Source organism: Lepidochelys kempii, chromosome 9 (genome assembly GCF_965140265.1).
Source record: "Lepidochelys kempii isolate rLepKem1 chromosome 9, rLepKem1.hap2, whole genome shotgun sequence".
In the NCBI taxonomy this organism is placed as follows: Eukaryota; Metazoa; Chordata; order Testudines; family Cheloniidae; genus Lepidochelys; species Lepidochelys kempii.
In genome coordinates, this window is record NC_133264.1 from 36,198,764 (window position 1) to 36,226,377 (window position 27,614).

Genomic DNA, 27,614 nt, shown 5'->3' on the forward strand with positions numbered 1-27,614 from the left:
ATGAAAGGCAGTATATCAAAGTGAAGTAATAATAACTATTATATCCTTAATATTGAAATTTCATGTAGTAGATTTATGTGGTTTATTTCAACATACCTACTGTAGTAAGAATATTATGCATGTTCCTTTTAGTCTGTCAAGACAGGCTTCCTAATTGCAAAAATGGGGTAATACTCAGTTTTCCTTTAGTACCCAAGTCATTCACCATGGAGGATTTCTGTATTCACGACATTGTACCATATCTCCATAGGACTTGTAAATGTTATTGGTTATTAAACCAAGATCTTTATTAATCTTAATGCTAAAGAAGTAACCGCTTTACTACTAATCTCTCTATAATTATTGGAAGGGGTTCTATACCAGTGCAGTCAATTACTCAGGCCTTTTTGTCCACTATACATACTGGACACTCATTTTGTTCTTTTAAATTTCAAAGTCAAATTAAAACAGAAACTTAAGTTGGTAAGTGTCACCATCTAAAATAAATCAAAGGCTTTATTATCCATCATAATGAAGATTTTTTTTCAGGTTCAAAAGCTAAGTGTTTTCAATGTTTTAAAGAAGTAGTGTATCAGTACGCTGCCAACAATGTACTGAGGCTCTCTTACAGCCTACATTTACATTACTTGGAGAAGTAAGCAGTTTATTAAAATGTTGTACATTAATTGCATATTTTAATCTTTAGGCTTGGTAAAATCTAGGATTCTCAATCACTAATTTTTATTTTATATCTGAGCAGTATGACATTGGAGAGTTGTAAAAATGAGGTCCTGATGGCTTTTGGCCAATAGAGATGGCATCATGCTTTTCATATGAGTAGCGGGATTAACCTTAGAGTGCTGGCTAAATTCCAAACTAGATAATTCTAGTAAATTCTGCCAAAATCCCTTTGTAGTTTCCCTTGAGTATGATTCTTTACTTCCTGTTTTACAACTCTTTCTTAGTGTTGCCCATCTCTGTTTAATAGCTGCTGCTTTCCACCTCAGAGATGGCAGAATTTAAGTGGTGAATGAAGAGACATAATGCTTTATGAATCTAATATGTGTGTAAGGTGCTTTAGGATTCAAACACTGCATCCATCATTCCATGTTGTTGCTGTTATTATTATTATTATTATTATTATTATTAAATGAATGATTAATTGAGTACCTTCCCCAAGCTTGCAGAGATCTTAAAGAGAATGTAAACTGTGAAAGAAAGGGGAACTCTGGCCATTTTCAAGGGGTTTCTAGGTACTCTCTTCAGTTCTGCTTCTCTTATTTCATTTTCTTTTTTTCAAAATGTTAATTTGCATTTCAGGGCAAACCTGTAACATGGCTTCCCTATGAAGTGCCCCTTTCACTGTGGCAGCCATTACACTGTCACCAGCAACACAAACACTGGAAAGCTGCAGGTCCTGAGTTTTTGCTGGATGATCTCTCTAGGGGAAAGTCTGGCCAGTGGGGAAAGGAGAGAAGGGGAAAAAAAAAAGGCTTCAAAGCTGACAGCAGGTGGATGGAATAAGAGAGCTGATGCAAATGCGTGCCAAGCCTTCCCCATCCCATAACTAATCTCCTCACCCTACTAGGACTAAACATCCTTTTGGAATGACTCTCCATTAAGGTTAGGAGGCAGTTGTATCTGGCCCAAGGGCCTCAGCTGTTCCTGTGGAAGGGTTCCCTCCTTCTGATCAACAGGATCTTGTGTGTTTTCCTCCATAATTCAATACTTTCCCATCAAAGATGTTGATGAAATCAATACAAATATTTCCATATTTTCTGTGGAAAAATGTTCGGCTGGAAAATGTTCAGCCCACTCTGGTTTATAACAGACTACAATTCCTAACCACAACAGGCTGGCTAGAGATAAGGAGTAGCCATTGCTCTAAATTTACTTGCCTCTGTGATTTCTCTGAATGTTACTTGAATGTGCTTTTTGTTCCTTTATATTTTAATTTTGATTAGTCTCTTCTTGAAGAAGCACAAGAAACCTTTATATTTAATAAGTTAAAACATTGTGGCCTGCTCTATATATTGTTCATGGCTTTTTTAAAACACATCAGTAAAGAGCCTATAATGTTAACAGAAAAAGTCCTGTGTTGAGTCCCTATTACATGAATTGATTGCATCTTTTAAGTATTCTAATCAGTAATGAAAGTAGGACAGGAAAAATTAGTCCTTTCTTTAAAGGACTCAGTTTCTTTTTGTGTCTCAAATAGACAGTGTATGAAGTATGAATTAGTGGGTCTGCACTCATTCTGATCCAATTCACTGTATGATCTTTTTCACTGGCTCATGTAATACAGTATATATATATTGCTCCTCTGCAAATATTTACTTACTATGTCCCAGATGGTCACCAGACTGACTTAACTAAAGCTTAAACCACAGAAATACAATGGTGAGATTGTTTCTGTCCACCTGTGAGTCTGCAGAAAGGGCTCAGTTTTGCTGTCATTGGAGTCCATAGTAAAATTCCCACTGATATCAGTGTGCCATATTCAGGTTTGGGGTGTGATCCTGCAAGGTGCTGAGTGTCCTCCATTATCATTTAAAGTCAATGATTGCATTAGTCTGTCTGTCTATCATTTAAGCCATAATATATGATTCTATGTGCCTGTATGATCTGGTCACGTTTTCTCCCACTTTTTGTGCAGCACCATTGAATTCAGTGAGGGTGTAAATCAGTACTGAATTTTGCCCTGTGCATTCAGAATGAATCTATTACTATAGCAATTTGGATGTCATATATGTTAATATATTTCATTCAGCATTTATGTGGGAGGGGACAGCTTATGAATTTGCAGCTGTTTCCTTGTAATTTTGTTTCATATACCGTAAAATCAAAAAGAGATTTGAAAAAAAAAAGTAATTTAAAATGATCCTGTGCCTGGCTTGTGGGTGTTTTTTTGTTTTTGTTATATATATATATATAAAGATGTGGTCACATCTACTAAGAAGTTTTATCATTGACTTTAATGGGAGTAGTTTAGGCCAATGCTAAGCCCTTTTGAAAATACCACCCACAATTTAGAATATCATCAGACCTCACTCCAGAAGGCTGATAGTATTTTCCATATTAATGGCCAAAGTCTGACTGCTCCCCTCCCTGTCTGTGAATACAGAAGGCTCTACACTTAGTGACACCATGGTAAAGCGAGGACAGGCTGTGGAGAGGTCATGGTCGGAACGTTCCTTGGAGTGGGGTTTAGTCTCACTGACCTATTCCATCCTTCTGTCTCTTTATTGTCCATGTTCTCCTAACTTCATTCTGTCAAGCCTTTACTCCCTGCATTCTCAGTTCTCTGTTCCCCCGCCCCTTTGAGCTCTCTCTCAATCAGTTCTCTCTCTCATCTCCATCCCTCTGTTTTCCATGAGACCCTCTCCCTCTCCCCACTCTGAAATGTCCCTCCACCTCATACTGTCTCCTTCCTGTGGTTCCCTTTCATCACCCCCCAACCCCCACCATCACTGATATATCTCCCTCCCCCCCCTTCCCCCTATGTTTTCTCTTGTCCCACCTAAGGGGGCCACTGCTGCTGTTGAAGGGGTGTGCTCAGAGGGCAAGGTCTAAGTCCCATTATGTCAACTGCTTGTATTAAGTGATCTCCACTGTGCCACCACTCCTGCAGTCACAGAGTCTCGTGATGCAGATGGCAGCCCTGTTTTTCCTCAGAGGGCACTCCGATACTATAATGATGGGAGTCATACCTATCAGTATCTGGCTAGCCTGGGTATCCCCACTATAAATAGCTCCAGTTCTTCTTTCCCCCAAACAAGAGGACTGTTGGTGCTGGGCTTTCCGGGCCCCAAAGGCCAACTCTAGGTGGCTGATCCTGCAAACACTTCTGCTTAACTTTTTGCATGTGAGTAGTCCCGTTGAGCTTGACAGATAGATCGAATAAGGAGAGCAGGACGATAACCAGATAAATGGGTATAATTAGAAAGTTCAATGGGTAAGTTAAATGCATGCTGAAGTGCTTTGCAGGATCAGGCTGTTAGTTATTAGTACAGCCAAAATCTTTTTTCTATGATTAAAAACCATAAATGCCATAACTATTTTATCTGCAGATGCTAGTAACTGCAGAAGAGGAAGAATGGTCTTGTGGTCAAGGAGCCAGTAGCATGGGTCCATTAATATACCATTTAACTCTAATAAATTGACTAAGGGACCAAGCTTGCTTATGATGACAGAATAGTGGGGTAATTTTTTTTAACATACTATACAATTATTAATCCCTACAGTGTGCTTTATAACCACAATTTCCAGAAGTTTATGATATAATCTGCTCCATTCTCCTTGTTGCAACTTTATAGGCTACCAATAAAATACACATTTCTTGTTCCTCTCCACCAATATTTTCTTGCCTTGGCAATTTGAATCTTTGTTAAAATGAGTAACATGATAGTAGGTCGTAAATTAAACATGACTCAACAATGTTGTATTGTTGCAGCTAAGGACATCATGCCATACTTACCACATTAATAATTTTCTATAAAAATGAGCGGTACAGTAATTCTGTTCTACTTGACACAGCATAGACTTCAAATACAACTTGCATTCAGCTTTGGGCACCACATTTCAAAAGAGACATGAACATATTAAAGAGAGTTCAGAAGAGAGCCACAAAACCGACAAAAGGCTTAAAAGTAAGAACTATGAGGGGAAGTTAAGAGAACTGGAGAAATTCGGTATGAAAAAAATAGGACTCAGGTGAGACATAACAGTCCAGAAATACATTATGGGTTGTTATAAAGAGGATAAGGATCAGTCCTTGAGGACAGAACAAGAAGTAATGGGCATAAGCTGTAGCAGGGAGAAATTTAAGTTAGGTAGTACGTTAAGTCTAGTTACTGTGGAAGTTAGGTAATGAAGCAAGGTGCAAAGGGAAGACATAATTTATGTCAGTGGAGATATTCAGGGACACAAAGGTATCAATCTATCAAGGTGATATAGTAATAATTTAATAAATCCTTCCATGATGCAGGAGGATAAAGTCAGTAATCTACTTTAGGTTGCTTCCGCGCACATGAGTCAATTAAAAAACATCACCTTTGATTTAAATGGGAAATAGTGCTTTAAAACTCTAAGAAATATGAAATTGATTTTCCTTTAAGAATAGCACTACCAAGCTATGAAACAAGAGAATATGTGCTTCTGCTGGGGTTGTTTCTTTGTTCTGTAGCCTTTCCTGAGTGTGAATAAGTTGAAATAATCTATTTCTTTCCTTTCTTTTTAGGCTTGTAAATATTACAATTCTCAGTGGCACGTTGTGAACTACAAATATGAAAAGTATTCAGGAGATTTTCGACATTTACCACAGTAAGAACTTCACTAGTTTTCCATTTTCTTCTCCCAGTTTGGTACTGTTTCACTGAGTCATGCCAATCTTTCCACTTTCCCCGATCCTGTATGTGCTTCCTATTTGTTTTACCATAAACATACTGGGCCACATTTTAAAAAAAAAAAAAGGCAGAGACAAAGATCCATGAGCAAAATGTTCAAGACTCTGCAAACACCTTCACTTATACCTACTGAACACTTTTAATGTACATTCAAATCAAATTACTACTCTTGTATTAATATTTGTATGTGCAAAATACTGATTAGTTCAGACAAGTCTGGCTTTTTACTGTTACTAAAAAAACATAAATGTCAAAACTATTTTACCTGGGCCTAATTCTCCTGTCAGTTACAGTGGTGTAAACCTGGAATTACTCCATTAATTATTTAGTTACTCTGGATTTACACCACAGTAAATGAGGTCAAAATCTGCCCAATGCGTATAATGCAAGAGTGTATGTGCACACACAAACACTTTTGATGCTTCCAGTGGTCTTCTACTTTTTCAGTATTTGGTCATTGTGTGAATAATGAACTTTTCCATGACACATAGGGTACAAAATAAATTCATGGTTTCATTATAACCATTCGCATAAAACAAACTGACGTTCTGCAGCCATTGCGCATGATTCTTTTCTCATTTACACTGATGGAAATCAGGAGTATTTCTGTTGAGGTCAGTGGAGTAAGAGCAGTGTAAAAGTGGTATAAAAGTACAGGACAATTGTGTTGCTTGACTTCAGGAATAAGAAATGTAAGTCTTTGGGCCAAATTCTTTATCTTTAAGGTATAATACATGTGTAGTTGTTCCCAATACCACGTTTTCCTGACAAGCGGCTTATGCTTTAAACTAGGGATAATTATAGTGAGCAGCTAATTAAATTACAGAACACTGAAATGAACAACATTAACTCCATCTTTCTCAGAATTTGAGGCATAAAATTGTGATACTGTATTCTTGTAGAAAAGAGTGTAAAAAGAGCAATAAATAGCAAACAACAGGAATCGATTCTCTGGACACTGATTGGATTAAGGATGAGAGGTGGTACAAACTGAATCCATTCTTGTAGCAGTCTTAAGATTGTCTCTTACAGTCTTCTTCAGATGCTAGGCACACAAAGTCGTGTACTATAAGCCTTCCTTTGTATCCACAATTCCCCTCTTGTTTATGAAACTTACTATGAACAGAGAGTGTGTTAATCCTAGAGGCAAAGGAGAAGAGTGACACTAATTAGAGTTCTTAGATGCAGTTTTGTTTAGGTAACTTTTTACTCAGTGGGACAGCTTGTATTTTCTAATGGTCTGTCTGCTCAGGAGAGGAAATTGAAAATGCAACATTTTTCAGTCCAAGTTTGCAAGTACTGTCCCTCTTATGAAATATGCAACAAGCTGAACTGTTTCTCAAATGGAGTTTGCATTATTCTGCATGAAAGTAATTTGTAGTCAGTATGTACATTGTCTTCCATGGAGTTATGTTAGTCTATTGACACTGCTTTCAGCGTTCTCTATTTTTCACATCCACCTGGGATATTATGGGGTCTTCTAATCTTGTTTCCATATAATGGGTTATTGTCAAAACCAGAATAGTTTGCTTATATCACAGAGTGTAATGACTGAGAGAGCTTTTAGTGTACAGTCTCTTGAATCTCTAAAGAAAATTTACAGCAGGTCTGTCCAAACATTGCCCAACTGATAGCTCCACTGGCATTTGGACAAGAGAATTAACCTAATTTGCACCGAATGAGGCCAATTGCAGACAACCTCTTTTTTTTTTTTTTTAGTGCATAGGTACAACCTGCAAAACATCCTGCCAAACATTGCTCCAACTTGATCTAAACAGCATCTGCGTATATCATGATAGAGCATCACATACTGTGACCCTTGTAGGCTGCACCTCTATGTTAAAAATAAGGGTGGCCTCAAGTCATGCTAAGTGTCTCACATTTAGCCATCAGCCATAGTTTTGAGCATTTTTCACAGAGCTCCCTTCACACTGCACTGAGCATTTACCCTAAGCATTAACACCCAGACCCCAAACCAGCTGCGCCCACCCCACTAAAGCCCACTCCCCCAGCACCTGGACCCCCCTTGAGCCCCACACACCCAGACTTCCCCCTGCCGAGCCCCATCCCCTCCCTCACCCAGACCCTCCCTGCCGAGCCCCAACCACCTTCACCTGGACCCCCCTGCAAAGTCCCATTTCCTCTGCATCTGGAACCTCCCAGTGAGCCCCTGTACATCCAAATCCCCGCACACCCAGACCCCCCAACAAGCTACCTGCAGTGAGATAGCCCCACACAGAACCAGCTCACCCCCACACTTGGATCCCACACACACTAAGCCCCTCCACACTTGGATTCTGCCAAGCTAAGCCTGCCTGCCCACACCTAGTGCACCTGGCAAGGAAGGGCAGGACCCCAGGGTGTTTCTGGGGCAAGCCCAGCCCATGGACTGTATAAGGGTTGGGTGCAGCCTCACTGCTGAGTCTGTGTTTTGGGGGCGGGGCTGCAGGGTGATCTCCTACCTCAGTGCAACTAGTGACCTGTGTTCCCCACTGCCATGCTGGAGCTTTATTTATTGACAAAATTTGCAGAATTGCAGAATTTTAAAATATTGTGTGCAGAATTTTAAATTTTTTTGGCACAGAATTCCCTCAGGAGTATATAATGATACTAACACTTCCCTGATGCATCTGAAGATTGCATTAGCCTTTTTTATGGCCACATCACATTGGTGCCTCATAGTCATCCTGTGATCGACCAGTACACCCAGGTCTTTCTCCTGCTCTGTCACTTCCAATTGTCCCTAGCTTATACCAGAAATTCTTGTTATTAGTCCCTTAGTGCATGACTTTGCACTATTAAATTTCATCCTATTTCTATTACTCCTATTTTAAAGCTCATCCAGATCTTCTTGTATGGTATTTTGGTAATCCTCCTTATTGGCAATACCTCACAACATTGTGCCATGTGCAAATTTTATTAGCACACTCCCACGTTTTGTGCCAAGGTGATTAATTAATATGATAAATAAGACTGATCCCAAAACCAATCCCTGAGGAACTCCACTAGTAACTTCCTTACAGCCTGACACTTTCTCCTCCTTACACCACTTTCTTAAAAATAGGAACTATATTAACAATTCTCGAGTCATAAGTTATGGCCCCAAGTTTACAGATAAATTAAAATTCTTGCTATTGGGTTTGCAATTTCGTGTGCCAGTTCCTTTAATATATTTGGATAGAGATTATCCAGGCCCTTTATGTTTGAGTTTGGCTTCCACCTTGGATGTGGCAATTTCTACTTCCTCATTTCCATTAGCTACCCTGTCACTGTCTCTTAGCCCCTCATTACCCTTATTAAAAATTGAGGCAAAGTATTTGTTTAGGTGTTGTATCATGCTTAGATGATCTTTAATGTCCACCCCGTCCTCAGAGTTTAGTGATCCCTCTTTTTCCCTTGTTTTCTTGTTGTTTACAGAACCTTTTACTATTGGTTTTAATTTCCTTTGCAAGGTCCAACTCTGCTTGTTTTTTCCCCTACACTTTCTGAGCTCCAAGAGGTAGTTTTCCTTGCTGATTCACCCCATATTCCATTCCTTGTAGGCTTTTTGCTTTCTCTTAATCACCTGTTTGAGATACTTGCTCATCCAGGTTGGTCTGCAACTCTTCCCGACAATTTTTTTCCCCTTGCTTGGGACGCAGGCTTCAGATAGTTTCTTCAACTTTGACTTTAGTAATTCCAAGCCTTCTCTACATTCAGATCCTTTAGTTCTTCAGTCCAGTCCACTTTCCTAACTAATTCCCTTCAGTTTTCTAAGTTTGCCCTTTTGAAATCTAGGACCCTACTTGTAAACCTATTTTTGTTTATCCTTCCATTTAGTTTAAACTGAATTAGCTTATGATCACTCAGATCAAAGTTGTCCCCTACAACCAGTTCTTCTCTGAGGTCCTCACTTCCATCAGGGCAGTTTGTCATTTCACACACTTATGCATGATGTAGATTGATAGCTGCATAGGGAAGCACTTTTCAACAGGCTGAAAACTTCCCTGTTCTGAAAATAGCACTTTCTACTGGGAAGTGGTTGCAATTTGATGATAAATACCTAGAGTAGAAACTTGGGGCCAAATTCATCCCTGGCGAAGTTCCACTGAATTCAATATGTTACGTGGGTGATTAATTCAGCCCTCTGAGTATGAAGTGACATTATGTAAAACGCTAATTTTCCTCTGGATATGTTCCTTCTTTGAGGCTTTTTGCAGACCTTTCCACCAGCTAAATTGTATGGTGCTTTGATGTCTGTTCCCTCACTGCTTCTTTTTGCATGACTGTGCATATTGTGCTGTATTATGCTTTTTTTTCTTAGTGAGCATGGAGGAAACATATTACTGACTTTGAGCCTGAGTTGTGGCATTGCTTTCAGTAGGAGCAGGCTTTGATCCATTAGTAGGGTCTCTTTTTCATTTGCTAAGTAAAAAACCAAAATTCCCAATTGAGTAATTCAGGCTAAACTACTCGAGGTTCTGCATCTTTGCATAGCTATTTAGGTGGAGTATATGGAGTGTGTGCAGAATAGAAGAGACATGGTCAACTCTCTGACACAATATGTTCTCTCTACTGGTCCTGAAGAGTTAACAGCATGGCTAAAGGGGTTATACATCAAGATAGGACAAATGACTTCTTCTGTGGAGTGTGATACAGACAGCATTGATTGGATGGGCATTCAGGAGGGGCCATTGACGGTCCACCTGGAGAACTTCTGGTTATCTCAGCAGGAATTAATCTACGGCTGCTAAGGCAGTGCACCATGGATCAGCAGGTCTTTTAAAAATGTTCAGCACATGCTGAGTTTTGCTGGCTGGTGCAGAGGGGAGCAGGGCCCCACCTTCTTTGGGTTAGAAGGTATAGCCCTTGCATCCACTCAGGGCTGGCCTGCGTTGGCAGGAGCATTCATAATACTTCCCAAAGAGCTGGGGGAAACTCACTCACAGCAGCAGGAGGTATTGTTTCATGATTTCTGTGTGTATATAAAGTCTGCTGCAGTTTCCACGGTAAACATCTGATGAAGTGAGCTGTAGCTCACGAAAGCTCATGCTCAAATAAATTGGTTAGTCTCTAAGGTGCCACAAGTCCTCCTTTTCTTTTTGCGAATACAGACTAACACGGCTGTTCCTCTGAAACCTACAGCTTTACACACACCCTGTTCCACAAAAACAAGCAGGGCCAGAGCAAATGGCACACCCCTTGTCTCACTCCGCTGTCGACTGTAGCAGTTGGGTAGAAGCTTAAGAATTTTATCTAAAGATGTAACACTACAGGAATCCTTTTGGTCTCTCGGTTCTTTCACAAAAGAAAAAAAATCAAATAATTGTTACTTAGTTCAATAAGTAAATAACCTGTCCTGTTAGTACATCAGATTCTAAAGTGAATATGTATTAGCTAGAACCAGTGCATCTAAATCTTGCTAGCCATTTGCATTTGAGAAAGCTCTTTAGTCAATTTGGTACCCAAATTTCTCGAAGAACATTTAATGGTAAATTTTCAGGACTGAACAGCAGATTACACTCAGAACTCCTGTGAGTAAGAGTGGGAGTTGTTTAATAAGGTGCTGAGACTATTTCTTAAAAGAGACCTGCAAAGCATTTGAAAACAATTAGGGTTCTGCTTTCCCCCACCCCTCACCCAGCTTTATAATTTACAAAAGCTTGAAACCATTGTTTATTTTGGTTTTAGAGCATGATTGTTCCTTTAGGAAGGTTGAAACTGGTCTTCCCAGCTTATAATGGATAACCTCCAGGAGGGTTTATTCAGAATACTAACACCTTATTTGACAGGTGTTGAATCTTTATTCAAAGTGTTAATTAGTCAATGAAGTCACGTAGGTGTGAAAAAAAAACCCAAAACAAACTTAAGCCAAAGAGTTTTAAATAGTCTGATTAAAGAACTCTTTTATTGTCTCTGTTGCTCCACTTCCACTCTCTTGGCTTTTGTGACATTGCCACTTCATTTATAATAGGCCATTCCAACCTCGACAGGAACTGGTTTGCTAATGTTAAAAACAAGCAGCAAATTGTTTTGTTTTTTTCTAAACCCTTTCAGACTTACTTCATATAAAATAAAGAAGCAAAAAAGGACATAAGCCCTTTTATTTTATTTTCCTTCACAGACCATGCTTAAAAATTGCACTACAGTTATTGCAAAAAGTCTCTGAAGTTATGTGAGGCAGGGATTTGAGATATATGTTTGGGGTAAAGTTAGCCCAGGGTGAGGACCTTAGGAAGGAAATAACTAATGGATATGTTATTCATGAACTTTTACTTGAGTTTGGGTCTTTTAATATTTTGATTATTGTTGGCTTGTTTGTTTGTTTGAAGTCTGTTTGACATTCCATGTTTAACATTTTGTGCAGGGTTTTAAATAGCTCGGTAATAGTGTGGATTCTATAAATACATTTTTCTTTATACAGTACTAAGAATGGGGCTTGATGTGACCATCTTAATAGCTTGCCTCTTAATAGTCAAAGAGGTTTCTAAGGTGATGACCTTTAACCTTGGACAAGTTTAAAACAATTTAAATTTGTCCATTTGCTGGCAGCAAACATTTAAATTAATTTGTTTGTGAATAAAAAACATCCATCAAGATGTATTGTGTAGCTGGCTGACTGTTATTTAGGGCTTGATCCTGCAAGGTTTTGAGTGAACTGGCTCTCAGTGGGACTACTCGTGTGTAGAGTTAAGTGCATGTGTAAGTGATTAGCCTGATCAGGGCCAGAGTGCGAGGACACCATCCAGGAGATCTTGCAGGATGCTGCCAAGATCGACACTCCATGCTGGCACCGTGGCAGAAGATAAACGCCCTGAACACCTTCCTGATCCCCCGCATCTCGTTCGTCCTAAGAGGATCCGCCGTGGCCAAGGTAGCCTCAACAAGGCAGACAAGATTGTCCGGCAGCTGGTGAAGAAGTGGCTGTTCCTTCCTCAGAGAACCAGCAACGAGCTGGTCTATATCACCCACAGGCATGGTGGTGCCAATGTCCCCCGCATAGGCGACCTGTGTGACATCACGGTGATCACCCATGCCTTCCGCCTGCTGATGTGTCCTGACTCCATGGTAAGTAACATCGCAGCAAACGCCCTCCATGACGCAACAAAGAAGCGGATCGGCAGAGCCCCCTCCAACCAAGACACCGCCACCTTCCTGAGCAGTTCCCTGGATGGTGAATTCGGAAGGGACGGGCGCGACAGCGCTTCACTGTGGTCCCGCGCTCGCAATGCCACGCGTCGCCTGGGGAAGCGCATCGGCTGCCTCTGGGAGTGGTGCAAGGAGCACCAGGAGCTGGGAGTCCTGGTGCCGCAGATCAATGCCCCCAGCGCCAGGGGCATGCTGGCGAGGACCCTGAAGGCAGTCATCCACTCTCTCTACATGGAAACCCTGAAGCATAAACCGGACCAGGGTAAAGCCTTCGAACTGACCAGCAAGTGGGACGCCAGCAACCACTTCCTTGCTGGGGGCGGCTTCACCCGTTTCCCTGACTGGCAGTTCATTCACCATGCCCGGCTCAACTGCGTCCCACTCAACGGAGCCGTCCAGCACGGGAACTGAGACAAGCGTTGCAGGAAGTGTGGCTACTCCAACGAGACCCTGCCCCACGTCCTGTGCAGCTGCAAGCCCCACTCCAGAGCCTGGCAGCTGCGGCACAACGCCATCCAGAACCGCCTGGTGAAAGCCATCGCACCGCGCCTGGGGGAGGTCGCCATGAATGGCGCCATCCCCAGTACTGACAGCCAGTTGCGACCTGACGTGGTAGTCACCGACAAGGCCCAGAAAAAGATCATCCTTGTTGATGTCACAGTCTCCTTTGAGAACAGGATCCTGGCCTTCCGCAAAGCCCGAGCTCGTGAGCTGGAAAAATACCCCTCCCCCGGCCGACACCCTGAGAGCGAAGGGCTACGAGGTGCAGATGGATGCCCTGATCGTTGGAGCCCTGGCGCTTGGACCCCTGCAAGGAGTGTGTGCTGCAGACCTGTGACACCGGTCGATGCTACGCACAGCTCATGTGGCGCCTCATGGTCTTGGACACCATCCGATGGTCCAGGGACATCTACATCCAACACATCACATCCAACACACATGGCTGTGATGATTTAATTGGGGATTGGTCCTGCTTTGAGCAGGGGGTTGGACTAGATGACCTCCTGAGGTCCCTTCCAACCCTGATATTCTATGATTCTATGATCACCGGTCACCAACAGGAGGCGTGAGCCAGTATGACATCGTGCATCAACTATGGGAAAGGGACTGAGAGACTTTTTCCATTGGACATATGAACTGGAACCATAAACTCACTGAACATTAAATCCCACCAAATGAGGGTAAATCCATCCTCATCATCGTATCCACTCATTATACTCCACATCTAAACATAGCCATTATATGAACAACATACCCCCATATCTCAATGTCTGTACTTTGACCCGTTAAACTTTTACCCCCAATCGGGGAGATTGCAGATTATGTATTCCTTAGGCCACCCGTTCCTAAACCGAATTTCGCACCCCTTGATAATCTGTACCTTATTCGCTGATAACCAGAAACTTCTATGCCTAAACTCTGTACCATTTTCTTTTTACTTCAACATCACCTTAATAAACTTATTAAGTGCATGTGTAAGTGATTAGCCTGATCAGGGCCAGAGTGCTTAGCCACTTAGAGGACTGAATTGTTTTATGGCACTCATTAATAAGATGCCTGAGCACCTTCCACATTCTGAAGGCAAATACATGAAGCATCATTGCAACTTTGAGTGTTGAGTCATCCTAATATTTGGTGGGAAATGTATTGAGATTGAATATGGTGGAAAAAATCAAATATTGAAATTGTCAGATGAAAGAAGAATAATTGTTTTCACAAAAATGGTAGTGAAACAGTTGATCCACTCTTTCTACCAGCTCTAGCTGGGATGCTTCTTTTTGGGGAGGAGTGATCCAAAATCCTTAATAATTTGGGGTTTCTGACTGTTCTTACCGGTTATAAAGCAAAGACCAGAAGGATTTCAACTAAAGATAAAATTGGCTACACTTTCAAAAGATGTTTTTTACAGAAGCTCAGATATATTTACACTTACAGCATTAGATATATTTGAAGGTGTCCTGGGAGGTTTGCATCCTCAAAAGAGCAGTCACATAAAAAAGAATACTCTCTTCCAGTTATGAAGCTCAACATTAATAAGCTTTTTTTCCTGCCCTAGAAATGAATATAGACCAGAGAAATTGCCTTCACATTCCTTTGAAATTGATCATGAAGATGTTGATAAAGATGAAGTAAGCATATTGATTTTTTTCCCCACTGCTGAGTTATTTATTCGTTTAACATCAAATAAGTAATGATAACAGAGTCTCGTTATCTTCTGTGGAATGTTTCATATATTAGCTAACTCTGGATTTAATGGAACAGCTTTGTCTCTTATGTCATCATGTGCCCAGCAGGAGAATTAATAAAGTGTTTTTGAAAGGAATGTGAAGATTGAATTGTTAAGAGAAAGCAGATATTCAAATGCATCGTTCCCTTTGGTCTTAAACTCACAAAAGCATGTCAATGCAACAATAATGATGTCTTTTATATAGGATACCACATCCCACTCGTCTTCAAAAGGTGGCGGCGGTGGTGGAGGATTTGGAACAGGAATTTTCAAGTCTGGCTGGCTTTATAAAGGGAATTTTAACAGTACTGTAAACAATAGCATTACTGTTCGGGTAAGGGGACATCGTTATTCTTTCTTTGTTCTGTTTGGCTTTAATCCTCTACACGCTCCTCCCCACCCACCCGCAGCGGGGGAGCTGATGTTTTCAATTCTCATTTAGCTGTTTTCATCTCAAATTAGTTTGTTTAAATTGCATTTAATGATAGTAAAGTGGATGTTACTATTGTCTGCAGAGTAGCACAGTTGAAATGCAGTTAGCAATGGCATATTGTTTAAACCCTTTGAATAAAATATCCATGAAAACAATTTGCAGTACAGCAATTGTGTTTTTGTTTTCACTGTAGTCATTCAAAAAGCGCTACTTCCAGCTGACACAGTTGTCAGATAACTCATACATTATGAATTTTTACAAAGATGAGAAAATATCAAAGGAACCAAAGGGATGTATATTTTTGGATTCCTGTACGGGGGTTGTACAGGTAAGTCACATTTATTTTCATTCTATTATTTTGGAATGACATGGTGGGCCCAATCCTCAGTTTATGTAAATGGTTGTAAACTCTGTTATCTTTAGTGGAACACTCTTACAGATCTGGCTTTATATCATTAACTACAAATTTGATTGGAGGGTTTTTAATGTAAAAAAAAAGAGAGAGAGAGAATGATGCAGGTCAATGATGAGAACATACGTATAAGTCTGATACTGGCCTCATTTTCATTTGTAACTCCACTGATTCCAGAGAGTTACTCTTGATTTACACCAGTATAAGAAGGACAAAAGTAAAACCATGATGTTTTGTATAGAAATAGGAGTATTACAAGCAAACATTGATACACATACATATAAACTAACTAAATGGCTCTGGTCCTGCAGTAGGATCTGTGTGGGAAGATATTTACATCCATGCAGAATCCCACTGACTGCAGTGAACTCCACACTAGCATGAGGCTTAGCCGGTGTGGATGTCATTGAAGGATCTGGGACTAACATTCTGATAAGTACTGACATAATGGAGGATCTTAAAGAGGAAAGGCATGCTAAAGCCTGCCTTAGTCCTAAACTGATATCTTGGTAAGACATTTGCACTGAAAATCTGTGGTTGTATTTCTGAGGAGGGAGGCTTTAAAATCTACATGGTCATCGACTACTTTTTCTTGTGTTTCAATCTGATTTCTTTTTCTTGACAAGAAGTAGTTTCTACATGCTGCCATGTAGAGGGATTTGAGTTTGGCAAATCTCCTGAATCAGGAAAGGCTGGGAATGTTTCAAAGGCAGCTCAGCTTCTGGAGTAGAGTGTAGTATAGCTTCAGTTTGGAGTTGCTGTGAAACAAACCTTTCCGGCTGACTTACTGAGGTCCTTGACCACCTGTATAGCTCTTCGTGGTTGGAAGGATAGGGTGTTTTGACACAGGGCCTTCGAAATGGGGAAGAATGGCAGAAAGTGGATGGAATTTACCCTGATGACAAATGACAGCTCAAAGTTCCACACACTACTTCAGCCCACATTGTTGCACTACCTGAGCAGATGGCTATCCATTTTCCATGTGCAGTGCAGACTGATTCTCTGTACCAGCCTGGCATACGGCAGTATAGGGACAGGCATGCAGTTGGGTCTAACACAACGGTCCCTGATTGGGAATATGGGAATCCCTGTACATTTTATCTGTGTAAAGGCATGGGCAGAAGGTCTGGAAGTGGATTTCAGTCCGAATAAGGGAATCCTGACAGACCCACCCCAGAAAAAAAATATAAAACATCTATAGTTATAAATAAAACAAAATAAAGCATGACCCCTTAAATGTATTGCAGCCTCTACAAGGGCCTGCAAGCCCTTGCAACAGCTGCACCTACATGTTGAGCAAGAAGAGAGAGAGAACAGTGCCCCTCATGAGAGCCTTTAGGGCAGATACGTAATGATTCAAACTAGCTTTACGTTCCCTCCAGAGTGAAAAATAAAAATGTTGCTACTCAAGAGCAAGTTAGTCCATCCCTGCTGTGGCCACACGTATCAAATATATGATACAGAATTGCTAAATTTACCAGGGCCCATACCAAGTAAGTGTGCAGTAGTGCATATACAAAGCACATATCTCCACAGTTACTGCATTCTTTAGCAATTCGTGCAGTCATGTAAAGCTTGCTTTTATTACACTCTGTGTGTGGGCAAAATGATTTGGCTATGTGTCTTTGAAGATTGAGCCATTGAATACATCTGTGGAAAAGAATGGAACTTTCCTTGGGGGACAGCATAATTGCTGAAAGGTTACAAAAGAATACTGATATTTTGACATACCAAAGGCCCAAACCAGTCACTTTCATATAGCTTACTGTAGTAATGTGAAGCCTTTCACCTGTTGTTATTTCTGAAAGGATTAAAATAGAAGCTTTTTAAAATAAGTAAATGGGGCCCAATATGGGTCTACAGCATGGATTTTTATCTCAGAGATCAAGATATATCAGAAATCTAACTGATGTTTTATTTTGAAAATGTGTGGTGGGAGAGTGCATTCAGGGCTGTTTAGTTACTGTCAATTACCGACTTTCTGTTGTTAGGTGATATTTTATGTTCTTCATCTGTGCTTGTGAATTGGTGCTGCCCCATTGGTGGCATGAGTTTGCCAAGTCCCTCAGTGTTCAGAAGCCTTGAGAAGGAATGCTTTGTTCCAGATTGCTGTGACTGTGTGCTCTTCTTAGAGACAAGCCTCAATCAGAAATTCAGAGTTAGCCCCCAGTACCTATACCACCAAAATGGTTTTGGACTTGGGCCACCTCCAAAACCAGAATGTGTCTCTTTTCCAGGTCCATTTCAGAGGCAGCCCACGATAGCTGAAATTACAAGAACAGTGGATTTTAAGAGATTTCTAGCATTCTGGTCTAAATCTTAAAAGAACAGGTCAGGAGACTGACACCTTTGAATTAGACCTGCTTAATCTCCAGCTTCTGGCCACAGGCTCTGAGTTTCTGACTCTTGCCTACCCCCTCAATCACCAGCTTTTCTGCCAGCTGTCCAGAGCTTTTGGTTATATCCCTAGATTGTTTTTTTCATATCTTGTCCATCATTGGAAGCCAGTCTCTCTAGGTGCTGGGCAGGTGGGAGGCAGGCAGATGGGAGGTAGCCAGCTGAGACATTGCCTCTCCCATTGCATGACTAAGACACTTAGCATGGAGTGAATGTGCTCATGAGCTATCCACACTGCAGAAAGGCAGAAGTCTTAGGCTGGCAGCAGTGCAACAGCACCAGGAAAATCATCAATCTTTGTTCCCCACCACCACTCACAGAGTGTGATGAATGGAGGCGAGGGGAATGGATGAAGAGGACAAAACCTGGTGTAAAGCTGCAGTAAGTGAGAAGGAGTGGGTCCAATGGGTGTAAGTAATTATGCATTTCCAAGTTTGAGGAAGACTCAGGTCCTCCCGCCTACATTAGTTTCACACCATTGTAACCTCAGTGACTGCTGTTAAGTAACTCCCGAGTAACTGAGGAGTTACTCTGAGTAACTGAGAGGAGAATGAGGTTTTGAGCTGGTGTAGCATACATGTTGAAAAGGCCAGAAGTCAGTGGAAATAATACCATCTTTAAACTAAATTAAATTCACCTCTGTAACAACCCTGTGATTTTAGGGGAATGATCCTGTAGGCATTGGGTTAAGCCTTCTATTTCACTGCTATCTCATCTTTTGGTTTCTTATTTCTGAATCTGAGATTTCTTCCAGAAGGAAATATTACTGAACTTCAGGTGTTGAAGATATCAACGTTTTAAGTCACAGGCCAAATTTCCATAGTGTAGGGGCAATAAAGAAGCAAATGGAGAAAGGAGGCATTTCTTTCTATTAGTGGCTACACAAGAAAATATTTAGATATAGACTTGAATCAAAGACTTGCACTGGATTTCATCTGCCTGCCAGGACTTTGAAGTGCATATGGAAAACTGGATATTAATGTTTTCCTTCCAAAGTCTTTAAGATTCAGCATGTGAGTTCTATTGCTCTTTTAGATAAAGTCTGATAGCATTATATTATCTCATTTGAACATCTTAGCACAGGCTGTAAAGGAAAGTGGATAATACAGACAACAGATGCGTTCATTTTAATAATCTTTGTTCTCTTTTTCACATGAGAAAATTGGAAGGTGATTTCTTCTTTATAGATCCCACATAACCCACTTACATGGATATTTAGTGTACCAGGACTGCAGCCTCTCCTGGATGGAGACCAACATCCCCCTCCCTTCTGCCAGTATATTTCCAGGCTCCATAGTTCCCTATATGTGCTGGGTTATCTGATAGAGGCAAGCTGCCCAAGCACACCTGCTTGCTTTCTCTTACAGATGGTTAACAGGTGTAATTTCTAAAATTATAAGTTACCACATAGCTCTTCCGAGGCAAGCCTATTTTATTCTTAAAGTAAAAAACATTACAGAGAATACATATTAAAAACAATAAAAGAACCTACATACATGCTAATCAGCTTACCATGGTTCAGCCCAGCTCTAAGATGGGTTCCGGCAGGAGCAGTCCTTCAAATCCCCACCCAAGGAGATTCCTTGTGGTTACAAGTTCAGCTTCTCCTCAGAACAGGCACACAGTCTTATGGAGCCTCAGTAGGCCCAGTCCTTGCAACCGTTTTCAGCAGTCTAGGGCCTGTCCATTTGCTGGCTCAGGAGGAAGGCCCGGAGGCAGTGTAAAACCAGACTATTTCTCCAAAAATCCTTTCTGGGCCTGTTGGTCCCTGGAGAATCCAGTTTGAACTAGTGTAGGCACACCTCTCCTGGGGGTGGCTTCAAAGGCTGATAATAGAAGAAGTACATTAGCATCCCCTTCTCTGCTAGAGGAGGTACATAAAATGCCACAATAACGCATACACAACTGCATTTTTAATGCAATTAAAAGGGCTGGAGCACCCACGGAAAAAAAATAGCAATTAGCTGATCAGGGCCCGCAAACAGCTGATTGGAGGTGCCACCAAACAGCTGGGAGAGGGACTTGGGGGAGGGTGGAGAGCAGTGAGCAGGCGGGGACCTCAGGGAGTGGATGGAGCGGGAGGGTGGGAAGAGTCAGAGTGGGGGCGAGGCCTCGGGGCAGAGCACCCCTGGGGAAAAGAAAAACTCAGCACCTATGAATCCTAGACCAATAAAGCTCAACTGAATTCAGTAAAGTTTATCTTAATTCCGTAAGGTTTGTTCAAGGTATTACCGGATATTGTCAGTCTGTCAAATCAAGCAGCCATGAATGAGTTGTTACAAAATGCACATTCTGAAACCCTTTTCTTATTTTTTATAGCCTCTATCAATAGCGTTTAACAAAAAAAAGTGTCTACACCTCTGTTCTAAGATGAGGATTATTTCTATTACAGATAGAGCTGGGTAGAAAATGTTTTTTCTCCCCTGTGAGAATTTTTAGAGTTTGGACATTTTTCTTGTGACAAATCAACAACAGAAAAAAAATCTAGAAAATTTTCACAATCAGTAAACCTGGAAAAAAATCAGTTTGGGAATGATCAGAACTTTCTTTTTTTATTTTAACCTTTTTTTATTTATATGTTGTAATTAAATTTAAATTTAAAAAAATCCCAAAATGGGAAGTTTCAGTTTTGACTAATCAGAATTTTCTGGTGAAAAAAATTTTTCATCAAAAAATTCCTGACCAGTTCTAATTACAAAGCTATTCCTCAAAGAGGAAACCCATACCATCAGACAGATTCTCCAATTCAATTACATGACATCTATTTATGCCAGCTAAGGCTCTGACCTCATTTTCCTAACTCTAGCTCTCTTACTTAGAAGAACATTGTGCTATAACTTCACAAGCTGGTTGACTTGAGAGCTACACTTAGAAAACAATCTAGAGGTCTTATTCTTTGCATTGGGAAATAATAATGATGTATGGAGCTATAAAACTAGCATGGCACAATCATCAGATTTAATTAAGGCTATTAACTGAAAAAAGATTGAAACCTCAGACTTAAAAAAGGCCAGGTAGTACTACTGCCTGGATGAAATCTGCAGGGTTCTTCGATATCTTTACGGTCATGGCTTAATTTTTGTTAATGACATCTTTCTGAAATACTAAAAACAAATGAGTGAGCTTTGACAGCTATAGTAAATGGTTACTAATGCTTTATTATAAAGAAGGGCCATCCTGGTATGAGATCTCTTTGAAGTTTAAAAGAGTGTGATAAACGAGGCTTATAACTGGTGTTATAAGAGTATTCCATAAAATTTTGTAAATTTGGTAAATGTGAAGAGAGAAATGTACTGTATTAGCATTAGAGAATCTTGTAATTTAATTCAATTTCAATAAGCTATTTCATTAACTAAAGAGCTCATAACTGGGCCTGATGCATTAAACATTTACTGCAAGTACATCATGATGATATAGACCAGTTTTAAGTCTGATTGCCATTACATTGGGAATTGATTTTTTTTAACCTTCATTTAAGAAATATATAGCTACAATCATATACACATTATCTCATTTTTTGTTTAAATTACCATTCAGTTTTCTCTTCTTAGAATGACTCTAACATGCTCACCAACAGCATCTTGCACTTTTCCAAAAAGCCATTTCAAAATGTGGTGACTGGTAATATCTCATCAGAATTTCCCACTGTCTTCTTTCCATGAAGGGGAAAATGTATTGTTCGCAATGGTCAGTTCTTCCAGTCTTCTGGAGAGATTTGTTGGTTGATTTCTTAACCTCATATTAACAAAATTGTCCTGGAGTTGTGTAGAAAAATGGGCAGACAATATACCTAAGTTTTTTCCATGGAATCTTTGAATTTCCTTAAACAGTCCTCTGTTGGGGGAACAATCTAATTTAAAGGCTATCTAATGCCTATGGTTCTGTAAATAATATTTAACTGTAAGAAGAAAGAATGAAGAGGAATGGTACAATTTACAGCCTGTATTAGATTAACAACTGGCCTCAATTATGTAATTGTCACAAAGCCATTTATAGAGGGAGCAAACTGTTCTGGAAGAAGGAAGGAAGAGATGGTGCTTTGAGAGGCACAGTCTCTTTTATGGCTGTTGGATGTACGCAGGGGGACTTCAAATGGGACTATTTGTGTAAGATAATTTTCACCAACATGAATAAGGGTTCTGTATTCAGGTCCTATTAGTGAAACCCACTCAGACATTTTAATCTTTCAAACTGGAATTTTCCTTGCACTTTAAAAGTGGATGGAGAAGAGGAGAAATGTTATTTGAGCAGAGATTAAAATAAAGTGCTTTCTCCCTGAAAGCCTGTTCTGAAGACAAAGTCTTTGGATGTTATGTACTGCCAGAAAAAAACAGTTTATAAGGAATACAATGGAGTTGGCAGGCAGTTCAGAAGCCTTGTAGAGATTAATCATTCATATTTTGTTTAATACATTTTTTCACAATAATGTTGGTAGGATTAAATTAAGTCAGTGTTCTAGATTCTTCCTCTGGTTCTTTTCTGTTCTAAGCATTGTGTTATATATTCACAAGGCGTAACTGCTTCAGTACTTCTTTGAATATCACTAGAGCCCTGCAAATCTGTGGATATCCGCTCTATAGCCACAGATATCCACAGACCTTGTTTGCTGATCGTGGATGGACATGGATCAAAATTTTATATCTAGAGCCTTGCAAATCTGCAGATATCTGCTTTATATCCACAGATGCGGATATCCGCAGACCAATTTTACAGATCGTGGATCGGATGCGGGTACAAATTTTGTATCCATACAGGGCTCTAAATATAACTTTACCTCTCTGTAAAGGTTAAAAAACAATGAATATAAACATTGGGGTGAAGAATGGATAATGCACATGGCATACACACAGGACAGTTATATTTATTAGATGCATCCTGGCCATGCCAAGCACTTCAGGCCTTTAGGACTGGTTGGGAGTACTGTACAGACAGTGTCCTACATAATAAAGGGATGGTTGTTAGTCTCCATTGTCTTAGAGACATCTTAATACTATATTGTGATGACTCAACAATATTCGTGTGCGAGACAAACTGAAAAGCATAGGGAAAAGAGCAGAAGTGGGAAGGCTCAACAACCTTGTTCCCAGTGCTCTGACCCTCAGCCTTGGAGAGGTGAGTGATGTGTTCAGGGATCATGTTTTCCCCTAAAAAGTGAAAAAAGGTTATTTTAACTTGAATTTTCCATTTCTGGTGGGGTTTGGGATGTAGGAGGAGCACTAGTAAAAGCTGTTGGGTGTCAGCGAGAGGAACTGACTCAAGTCTCTAGTGATTTTACAGGAGTGTCCATGGAATGCAGCAGTACAGCAGTTGTGTTGGGGGAAAAAGAACAAAGGGGCTCATCACTTTTCTAACTTCATTAGTTGCTCTGGAACTAGTCAGCAGCTTCACATAGTTGGTAGTATTTGTAAATGTCTTGAAATGGGAGACTGCATGAAACAGAGGATTCATCATAAGCAGCAGAACCTTTGACCTCAGGGTCACTAGTTCAATTCCAGCCCAAGTTGGTGGTGACTGAATACTCTTACCAGTTTACTGATTTACTGGTTTACTGATTACTCTTACCAGTAGTTGTTTGATGGAATGAGTTTGGTGGAGCTAGTCCAGTTCCTAGTGGGCAAATATCCACATCACAGAAACTACATTTAATACTAATTGGTGTCTTTCTGGCGTTCTCAACAGAATGTTGTATGACTGAATGGGTATGGCATAGTTCAGCTGTAGAGGTGGTCTCTCCAGACAGCACTGAAACACATAACAATGCTTAGCACTTGTATAGTGCTTTCGTCTTCAGAGAGCTTTAATTATTTATCACATAAGTTGCAACCCACATGTGAGATACTGTAGGAAAGTACTGCCAGAAGTTATGTAGGAAAGCTATACTGCCCATGGTATAGCAGTTTTATAGCTAAAAGAGGACTTCAGTCTCCTGGTGAGCATAGACAATGTTTCATGAACATTAATATCACAAAATTTGTCATTTATGTTTTGTTTTTTAATGCCACTAAATTTCCTTGAGTGTTAGTCCGACGGTGGTTTGCCATATAAAAGCCCCACCACTCCATGTGACTTTTTTCAATAACTTTTGAAAATAGTTCCTGTCTTCATTTTAATATTTTTTTCTTTTTGATACAACAGAATAACAGGCTTAGGAAGCATGCCTTTGAGCTGAAAATGAATGACCTGACATACTTTGTGCTGGCAGCTGAAAATGAGCAGGATATGGATGACTGGATTTTCACTCTCAACAAAATCCTGCAAATAAATCCGGAGGGGACCATTCAGGAGAGGAAAAGCGCAGATCTCACCGATATGAAACTTGGTAAGAATGAATGTATTTGCATTGCTTTTTGTGCTGAATACAAAAAATGCATCTTCAGATTTTGGTATCAGATTGTTTTAACTGCCAGCATCTTTGATGGATTCTGCACCCACAGCAGTATCGATTTTTGACAGAATGGCTCCAAAGCTTTTACATTCACTGAAAGTATCAGTTAACTCTTGGGGGTAATTTTCAAAGGGCTATGTGGAGTTTAAGCATCACAGCTCCCAGTAAAGAAGTGTGAGTCATGTGACAGCCTTGCACAAGTAGTTCTATATAAATTGAGTCTTGCCTATCGGTCTTCCATTTAATGTGTTTGTATGTATACTTTGTGACTTGCTGTCCTGATATTGTCTGAAAGTTTTAAGGAATTTTAGTTTGGAGAGGTCGGTCAGTGTTTTTATGTTTGTTTGTTTAGTTTTCGATTTTACCATTTTTTTTCCTCTTTTATTTATTTATTTTACCTCTGGAAGAAATGCAAAATCCCAGCTGTTATAAGTTTCCATTTTGATGGAGGCTTAATACATTAATGTGCTAGCATTTATTTCTGGCAATTGTGAATGAATTTGTGTATTAATGCCCTTTCACTATGTGACAAGACTCTCTTGGCCAACACACCAGGGATTGAACCAGGGACTTTCAGACTTAAAAGCATAAGCTAAAGCTCTAGAGCTGGGAGTGGGTAACAACTAATATCCCCTGTATATTGGGCATGAAGGGAGAGGCATAACACACTCACCAGTAGGTTACATTCTTTTTCAGCTCAAAGAAACCTTGTCCCAAGTGTCAAAGGCCACGGGTTCAAATTTCATTGAAGTCCCCACTTATGTGATGACCATCCTCTTCACTGGTATACCAGAGACTGAACCAGGAACCTAAAAGCATGAGCTGCTACAGCTTGAGCTAAAAAGCCACAGATCAGTAGCTGGAGGCTGTAACAAATAGCACTGGGAGTCAAAATCAAAATGTTCCCTGGGAGTGAGTTGTTTGTGATGTATCTTCCAACAGAGGAAAGGCAGGTTTTCTGTTGGAAACCTGCCAGCTGACTGTCCCACTATTTGGCGGCCTACCTGGTTGACTGCCAGTCAGAGTTGTGAACCTAGGACTTCCATGGTCCATGGCTCTGGGGCAGCACACCATGCAGACTGCTTTGGAGCCATGGACTCCAGGACTTCCAAGCTCCCTGCAGTGGAGCCAGGACCTGTAAGCTATGGGAGACCTGGCTAGAGCACTACAGTAGGGGACCTCTGTAAGCCCTGGAAACTTTCAGGGCTTCCCAGTTTCCTGCAGTGGAGCTGGGAGCCACGGCTGAGCTGAGAGCCTTGGTGCTTGGGCTTCCAGATAGCATTTCATTTTACATTTTTATTTTATATATTTATACTTTTCAAAAGTAATAAACATGACATTTTTATTATGCTGTGCTGGTATAAAGTACTGTGTGGGTCACATGTACCAAACAATTTGAAAGATGATTACTAACACAAAGAGAGGTTTAAAAACCCAGCACATGTCATTTTGTGTTTTAAGGCCATGACAAAGCAAAAGTGGTTCCGTTATTTTCTATTAGAGCTCTTGGAAGCTTTATCTGAAACAGAATTGCATTCAACCATAAGTAACGCTAAGAGTTTTCAGGCCATATTCTCCCCTAAAGTAATTCAGCGTAGCTCCTTTGAAGTCAAAATGAAATGTTTTGATTATTTCAAAACATTTTTTCTCAGAATTTCTCTTTTGTGGGAAATTTTGGAAATTCTACTTTTCATTCCTAAAGAGAACAAATTTATTTTTGAAGGTTTTTGGAATTTCTCACCGAACGGAAATTCCAACTTTTAGTAAGTTCTAGTAGTAACTCATATCATCTGCACCACAATTGGCTAAACTACCAAGGGGAAATAAAAATAAAAAAAGGATCTTCTACAATTGGAGAATTGCAGAGTTACATAGAATGATTCTCTACAGCTCCCCATTCTGGATTTATTTGTCCACAGCAGACAAGCCCTTGGAGTTTTTGGAGCCTTAGGACTTGGTCCCTAGCTGGTGTAAATCCATCACTGGAGTTACACCAGTTTATAATAACTGAGGATCTGGCCCATAAGATTATAGTAAGTCCCCCGTGCTACCTCAAGAGGGATGGAGAAAGGTGAAAAGGCCCCTTCAGTAGGGGCATTATTATTTATTGTGTATGCAGTGCTCATAAATGTGCTAGATGCTTCAGAAAACAAATACAGACATGACCTTTGCCCTGTAAAGAATAACATCCAATTTTAGTTATGGCAAAATAAGAGGCAGTAACAAACAATAGTGGGAGATGGGGTTGGGAAGGACAAGGGTCACAGTGATAAAACCACTCTGTTAAACAGTTACAGAATATGTATATCTTGATAATTTGCTGTGCTAAAAGTGACAAAATATGGAATAGATAAATAGGATGTGAACTGGATTTTAAACCTGGAGGTTAATTGCAGGTGTAATACAAATCTTATAGTCATTCTCAATAATGGTTTTCTTTTTAAGATTCTGAAGAAGTTTCGGAGAATTATGATTGCCCACAAGAGGAGACTGATTCTTCAGAGAACACCTTGCACCCAGACTTTGCAAAAGTAATAAACATGACATTTTACTATGCTGTGCTGTTATAAATTACTGCATGGGTCACATGTACCAAACAATTCGTAAGATGATTACTAACATAAGGAGAGGTTTTAAACCCCAGCACATGTCATTTTGTATTTTAAGGCCATGACAAAGCAAAAGAGGAAGTGGTTCTGTTATTTTCTATTAGAGCTCTTGGGAGCTTTATCTGAAACAGAATAGCTTTCAACCATAAGTAACGCTAAGAGTTTTCGGGCCATATTGTCCCCTGAAGTAATTCAGCATAGCTCCTTTGAAGTCAATTTATTCAAGAATGATTCATTCTCTTCTCTATTCAGCATCACTGCATTTTGGGAAACTTTGCCCTCAAGGAGGCAAGATTTCCAGTATTGCCTGCAGAGTTCCAAGGAAATTGGCTGTGTACTGGTGGTTATCTTATCTAATTTCACTGAAAGTTGTCGGTAGTGCTGGGGAGAAAGGAGTATGGTTTTTTTTTTCTTTCTCTGAAACTCTGGCATAGACTTCTCCATCAAGATGAGCTAATTTAAAAACAAACAAACGAACACACACAAAAAGTGAATGGCGGCTACTTTTTAGTTATTTACGGTAACAAATGGCTAAAAAGCTATGATAAAAATATTATGTCGAGCTATTTTAAATGAATGCAGCTGGGTTATGATTGTCTATCTGATCTACTTTCTAATGTACATCACCATGACAAATTT

At 40.2% G+C, this 27,614-nt stretch overlaps 1 protein-coding gene across 17 annotated transcripts in view; it reads left to right on the plus strand.

The window, feature by feature from the left end:
* Positions 1 to 27,614, plus strand: part of DOCK10 (dedicator of cytokinesis 10) — a 245,037-nt gene that overhangs the window by 107,140 nt on the left and 110,283 nt on the right. For all 17 annotated transcript variants that reach the window (XM_073359912.1, XM_073359918.1, XM_073359919.1 and 14 more), the window contains exons 4-9: positions 5,219 to 5,301; positions 14,569 to 14,641; positions 14,945 to 15,073; positions 15,366 to 15,500; positions 24,117 to 24,300; positions 26,812 to 26,897. In XM_073359912.1, coding sequence (XP_073216013.1) covers positions 5,219 to 5,301; positions 14,569 to 14,641; positions 14,945 to 15,073; positions 15,366 to 15,500; positions 24,117 to 24,300; positions 26,812 to 26,897 — 690 coding nt within the window. The remainder of the gene's footprint in view (positions 1 to 5,218; positions 5,302 to 14,568; positions 14,642 to 14,944; positions 15,074 to 15,365; positions 15,501 to 24,116; positions 24,301 to 26,811; positions 26,898 to 27,614) is intronic.